General features: G+C 33.8%; 2 protein-coding genes across 2 annotated transcripts; both read left to right on the forward strand.

Annotated features, from left to right (window-relative positions):
* The first annotated feature begins 1,249 nt into the window (after window positions 1-1,249).
* LOC131597700 (uncharacterized) lies at window positions 1,250-1,894 on the forward strand. Its single transcript, XM_058870378.1, has one exon. It carries the CDS (start codon window positions 1,250-1,252, stop codon window positions 1,892-1,894), a length of 645 nt encoding a protein of 214 aa, XP_058726361.1.
* Window positions 1,895-4,657: 2,763 nt separating this feature from the next.
* LOC131597701 (uncharacterized) lies at window positions 4,658-5,332 on the forward strand. The gene has a single exon (XM_058870379.1). The coding sequence runs from the start codon at window positions 4,658-4,660 to the stop codon at window positions 5,330-5,332; it is 675 nt and encodes a 224-aa protein (XP_058726362.1).
* Window positions 5,333-6,799: the final 1,467 nt, after the last annotated feature.

Genomic DNA, 6,799 nt, shown 5'->3' on the forward strand with positions numbered 1-6,799 from the left:
TCAACATAATTAACAAATTATTAAAGAATTACTAATTATCGTAACCAACTGAATTGATTAAAACCTTTAGTAAATAGAACCAGTTTAAATAAATTAAAGTAAATTTGAATAATTGATTATTAATCATCATAATCAATTGATTTGATTAAAACAATTAATAAATCGACCCTAATATAAATTAGCTTGACCAAAATTAATTTTTGTCGCTAATCATCGTAATCGATTGATTCAATTAAAACAATTAACGAATTAAACCTTAAGTGTGCATGTAAAATTATATCCAATTATTAATATCAATTTGAATATTTTTGATTCGAAGAAATATTATTAATCAGCGCGACTATTAAATACAATCGAACCAAATAACAATTATTTAAAATTAATCATGTAATTTAAAACAATTAATTATTCTTTCTTTTGACTAGAACGCATAAGGTGTATTTTTTTGTTTAATATTAATCCAGGGGGTGTTAATCTAACCCTAAGTTGAAGAACCCTGACCCTAAATTTCCATAAACCAACATCAAAACACAGATGCATTCGACATAAAAACCTAAGCTAAGTGTCTCGGGTTACCTTTTATCTTGAATTTTGGATCGTGTAAGCTCCAATCTCCTTATTAATCCTCTTCTTTTTTGCTTGCAGGTGTCGGCGCAAGGTTGAAGGCTTCGCGCTTCAACACCCTTCTCCGATCTCTCCTTCTCCGTCTTTTAGATTAGGGTTTCTTCTTCATCCTCTTTTCTGTAGACTTAGGTTTCTTATTTATAGCCTTAGGGTTAATTCATATTGGGAATGATTCAATTTGTTGTAAATTAGATTTGATTGTAATATATTTGATTTGTTAATAAAATTGGATTTGATTCTGTTTGATGTGATTCAATCTTTGATTTGATTTTTATAAATTAGATTTGCTTTGTAATTGATTGTAATATATTTGATTTGTTGTAAATTGATTCATGAAATAAGATTTGATTTTGTTTTAGGTTTTGATTTAGGTTTTTAGGATTTTATTCAATTTGTAAATTAGATTGATTCTGTATTTGGACTTTTATTGTATATTTGATTCATAAGATTTAATTTTGATAATAATAATGATTAATAGAAGGTTTTTTTTATAAGAGATTTGGTTTAACAATACAAATGTTAAACCCCATAACTCTTAATTTTGATACCCTCAATAAATTAATAGACGTGAATCATATCGAGTAAATTTTGGGGTATGGCACATAGTAACTGGTATTGGAGAAACATGGAAATTTGTGATGATAATTTCAATAGACCGATTCTTACGAGAAGTCAAGTGCAGTATATAGTAAATGATTATTACTCTAATATTAAGAGCAAGCAGGTTACAGTGGGTAAGGAGTATACGTCGACAAAGATCAAGTGGCAACCTCCAAATAGATATTGGGTGAAATTAAATTCGGATGGAGCTAACAGTTATGGTTATGTGGCGGGCTACAGAGGAATTATCAGGGATGATCGTGGAGGTTGCAAGGGAGGGTTCTCAAAATTTTTAGGCAACTGCAGTACTGAGAAAGCTGAGCTCTGGGGAATCTTTGCAGGGTTATCTCTTGCGAAGGATTTGGGTTGCAATAAAGTTGAGGTAAACATGGATTTTATCAAAACTATAGAAATGATAAAATCCGGTAAAGACATGAACATGGATAGTTACACTTTAGTGAAGCAAATAATGGAATTGATGAGATGGTTTAAAGATATTAAGCTAGTTCACACCTTCAGAGAAGCGAACCGTTGTGTGGATGCCTTAGCTAAGTTTGGAGCAGCGAGTGGAAATTTTTCTTTATTTGAGCATGAGGTTCCAACATTTATAAAACATCTTTTAGAAACAAATTGGCTAGGCACCTCCATTGTTAGGAGAACTCTGTTGTAGTTTTGTTTTCTCTCGGGCGTTTCACCCTCTCTATCCAAAAAAAAAAAAATGGGTCCTGCTAACATGTGTTCTAAAGACACATGATAAGGACATTATAATTAGAAAAAATTAAATGTAATTAAGGGTAATAAAATCATGTTTAAAGCATTTTAACGTCTATGATTAAACTTCTCCAAGACTCTTTTGTGTAAGTTCTTTTCTTCAACGAATCTTTTTTGTTTCTCTATATAAGGAGATGAAGACTTGAAGAAAAATTACGAATCTTTGACAATCAAAATAGTTTTTATCCTGTCAAATCAAAAGCACAAGTTTAACTTATAATTTCTTAACATTTGTATATTCTAGAAATTATTAAGTCTTAAGAGTCTTATTGAATTGTTTATTTTTTACCTCTGATTGTATATCAACTCTGATTGTATATCAACTGTAACATCCAGACTATCTTTCATCTAATTAGGATAGATTGTTATAAGCCTCTTACTTTTGTACTTGTGTGTTTAAGCATTGAAAATCTCTAGTTTGTGTGCTTGAGAAATTAAAATCATAAGTGATTATGGTGAAAGTCCTTGGAAGTTCAAGAGGACTGGACTACTCTCATTTTGTGGGAGGGACCAGGAAAAATTGCTTATGTCTCTCTTTTGTTAACTCTCTAATTCTGAACTTGTTTTATCCGCTGCAAACAACCAGATTCCAGACCTTGTGTTCATAATATGATAATAGTGTATTACAAAAGAAAGAAATAAAAAGCTAACATAACTCAACCCTGTAAGAATAAGATTTGGTTATGTATATGGCCTTATATTTTGATGATAAAATTACATGATATTAGTACTCTAATAGTTTCTGTCTAGTGTGCAGCTTTTGCTAACAGGTTTTGACTTTGAAGAAAAGGTGTGTGACATCATCAGGTTATAAACTAAACACACTCTGGCTCTGGAAGAAACCACTGGGTGTTTACAAAGACGTTGTCAAGTTCTAAAATTCTTCTTAAACAACAGTTCAAATGAACGCCAGTGATAGAGCTTCTGATTATGTCTCTTGTGGAAAAGCTTCTGTAGACTCCTTTAGTTCTAAGATTCTGTTGTCCAAGTTCTGGAGATTCTGTTGTCCAAATTCTTAAGATTATAAAGACAAGGTTCTGGAAGAATAAGTTCTGAAGATTCTAAAGACATATATTTTGAAGACCAAATGCTGAAGACTCTAAAGATATGGTTCTGGATGAATAAGTTCTAAAGGCTCTAAAGATTTAGGCTCTGGAGATTTAAGTTTTGGTCCTTCTAAGCATGCTTTATTTTCAACAATCAGAAGCCTCTAAAAATTAGAAGATAAGATCAAAATTGGTTTGTATACGAGGTACATATGTTTCCACTATCTAGATAGCGTTGCATAAGGACTATACTACAATATTATATAGTTGACCACTCCCTTACTGACTGTTATGGAAAATCAACTAAAATTGAGTATACCTATTCTAACCTTCAACAAACTTCTTTTTGGCTATATAAAACTTACGCTGAAGTGTTGCTCTATTTTCTATGATATATTTTTTGTAAAGTTTTATAAAAGAAACCTATGAGATTATATATATCAGCCTCCGACACTACCATAGGTAGCATGTTAGCACAAGAGGACGAAGATGGCGTCGAAAGAGTCATTTATTATTTAAGTAGAGTATTAAATGATGCAGAGACTATATACACTGCTATAGAAAAGCTCTGCCTATGTTTATATTTTTCTTGTATAAAACTTAAATATTATATATAACTACTTTATGTTTCTTCACATTTCAATGTTATTAAACACATGTTGTCAAAGCCAATATTGCACAATCGAATTGGCAAACGGGCTTTAGCCCTTAATGAGTACTCTTTAACCTTTTTGCCTTTAAAAGCGAAGAAAGGTCAAATAGTATCAGATTTCATTGTGGACCATGCAGTGGTCGAAAACAATCAGCATTATGTCGAAGTAAAACCATGGAGATTATTCATCGATGGTTCTACACATAAAGATGGTAGTGGAGTTGGAATTCTGATAATTTCTCCTGAACAAATTCCAACAAAACTCAAGTATAGAATCGAAGGCCTTCTATGCTCAAACAACAAAGCAGAATATGAAGCCTTACTTGCAGGACTTGAAGCTTTGTTGGAATTGGGGGCAACCAAAGTCAAAATTAAAGGAGATTCTGAATTGGTGATCAAACAATTAACAAAGGAATACAAGCGCATTAAGGAGAATTTGATTATGTACTTTGTTATGGAAAATAGGTTGCTTAACAAATTCGAATATGTGGATATAAAACATGTCTCCAGGATAAAGAATCAATAGGAAAATGATCTGGCACAAATAGCACCAGGATATAAAGTGTCAAAAGAAAGGTTAGAAGAGTTGGTCGAAGTCAGAGGAAAAGCAATGGCTACCAGATTATCTCTATCAGATTTGTAGTTAGGCATCGCCAACCAAGAGGAGTTCGAAATATTGACTATTGACAATCTAATAGATACAGATTGGGGGAGTCCAATTGTTAATTATCTCAGAGACCCTTTGACAGACACATATCGAAAGACTAAATACAAAGCATTTTCTTATTTCTTAATGGGAAATGAATTATTTAAGAAAACTCCTGAGGTAATTTTGTTGAAATGCTTAAGAGAAAGTGAGGCATATTTGGCGCTATCTAGTGTCCATAATGGAGCTTGTGGAGCCCATCAAGCAGGCCATAAAATGAAATGGCTGTTATTTCGTTATGGAATGTATTGGCCCACTATGTTGAGAGATTGTATAGAGTTTGCTAAAGGATGCCAAGAATGTCAGATGCATGCAAGTTTCCAACATGCTCCTGGAAGTGAACTACACTCAATCATCAAGCCATGGCCTTTCAGAGGTTGGGCATTGGACTTAATTGGAGAGATTCGACCCACCTCATCAAAAAGTCAAAGATACATTCTGGTAGGAATAAATTACTTTACAAAATGGGTCGAAGCCATACCTTTAGTAAATGTAGATCAAGAGATTGTTATTGAATTCATTCAGAAACAAATACTCTATAGACTTGGAATCCCAGAGAGCATAACAACAGACCAAGGACCAGTCTTCATTGGTCAAAAGATGCACAAGTTTGCAAAAGAAATGAGTTTCAAATTGTTAACATCCACACCTTATTATGCCCAAGCAAATGGTCAGGTCGAAGCAGCCAATAAGGTGATAATTGGTTTGATAAAGAAACATGTGGGAAAAAAGCCAAAGAATTGGTATAAGACTTTGGATCAGGCACTTTGGGCCTGTCGAACGTCACCTAAGGAAGCAACTAATACTACACCTTTCCGACTTACGCTTGGACATGATGCAGTATTGCCAGTAGAAATATACTTGCAATCAGTTCGAATTCAAAACACAAGAAGAAATTTCTCCAAACCGTTATTGGGAAATGACGATGAATGAATTGGTAGATTTAGACGAAGAGACACTGCGCGCATTAGAAATGTTAAGAAGACAAAAGGAAAGGGTGTCCAGAGCATATAATAAGAGGGTCAAAGGTAAGGCTTTTACTGTTAATGATTTAATTTGGAAAGTTATTTTGCCTATAGATCGAAAGAATCAAGCTTTAGGTAAATGGTCCCCACATTGGGAAGGGCCTTTTCGAATTTTAAAAGTATTTTCAAATAATGCTCATGAGATAAACGAATTAGTAGAGGATCGAAGGATCCTGAAAGTAAATGGAAAGTACTTGAATAAGTACATACCATTTCTACAAGAAATCAAAATAATGGAGAAATAACAATGAAAAGTAGTGCATATCCAAAATGGTGTATTTTAAATAAAAAGCGCCAAAATGGCAATATCTCAACATATTACATCCCAAAATAACAACCACCCATGAATATTGTCAAATGTAAAATAAGATAGGAACAAAAAGAAGTTCGAAGTTAATAGAAGCCTAAATTTTTTGCAAGATAATCAAGTGTCAAAGTCAATGGGAAGAGTAGCCTTCATGTGAGCATATTGAGAAGCAGATACAACCAGGCGACGCTCAACCACAATTCGTTGTCTTTTCAACTCTTCGATTTCAGTTTCCAATTGTTGGGCCTTTTCGATATGTTGAATGCCAGTTTTAATTTCTTCGTTCAACTTCTGGTTATCAAGCTGTCAGATCTCATCCTGACGATCCTTTGCAGCCTGTATCTTTTGCTTCAACTCTTCTATTTGTAGTTCCCATGACTTGATGTTTTTCTCACAAGTTGCATATTCTGCTTCATACTTTGAGTGCTGATTTTTCATAGCCTCAACCTTGATATTATAAGCATTGGCAACATCCCATGAAGAGGATTGAACACTTACTTTGGCAGTAATCTTTTGAGAGACATCTTGCTTGGAAAGTTGGTATGATTGAAGCTGATCAATCAAGAAGCCCAATGAAATTAGAACTTGAGAGACTTCTTCAGAAACATTTAACACATCTACCTTCTCCAGCAAGTCTTTAAGGCCAAAGCAAATTTTAACATTATCCCTCACAGCTTGAACCAAGTCGACATCAAAAAGTTTCTCTTTTATTTGGTGAAGGAGGCTTTGGCTAATTAATTTTGTAGCTTTCTCCCCTGAAGTTGTCGAAGAGGTTCCACCCTTGTCAGACGAACTTCTTCTTATATTCATCATAGCCTTAAGAAAACCTGCAAGGTTTGTAGCCTCGAGGTTGTCCAATCTAGCTTGAGATAGAATTTAAGAAGGTTGGTTTGATTTATTTATTGCCTCTGGCTTGCTCGAAGCTTCATTTTTGGTTTCATATTCGCCCGTGGGAACAGCTTCTTCGCCTTCTTTGGACTGTTCATCACCTTCATTAATATTCAACAGTTGTGGGTTATCTTCCATTTCGATATCTTGGTCTCTATGTGGAATTTCAGGGGACGGGTC

Source organism: Vicia villosa, linkage group LG4 (assembly GCF_029867415.1).
Source record: "Vicia villosa cultivar HV-30 ecotype Madison, WI linkage group LG4, Vvil1.0, whole genome shotgun sequence".
Taxonomy (NCBI): domain Eukaryota; kingdom Viridiplantae; phylum Streptophyta; class Magnoliopsida; order Fabales; family Fabaceae; genus Vicia; species Vicia villosa.

What these genes read in the sequence shown, in the direction of transcription:
- LOC131597700 (XM_058870378.1), top strand. Translation starts at nt 1,250, where the DNA reads ATGGAAATTTGTGATGATAATTTCAATAGACCGATTCTTACGAGAAGT.
- LOC131597701 (XM_058870379.1), top strand. Translation starts at nt 4,658, where the DNA reads ATGTTGAGAGATTGTATAGAGTTTGCTAAAGGATGCCAAGAATGTCAG.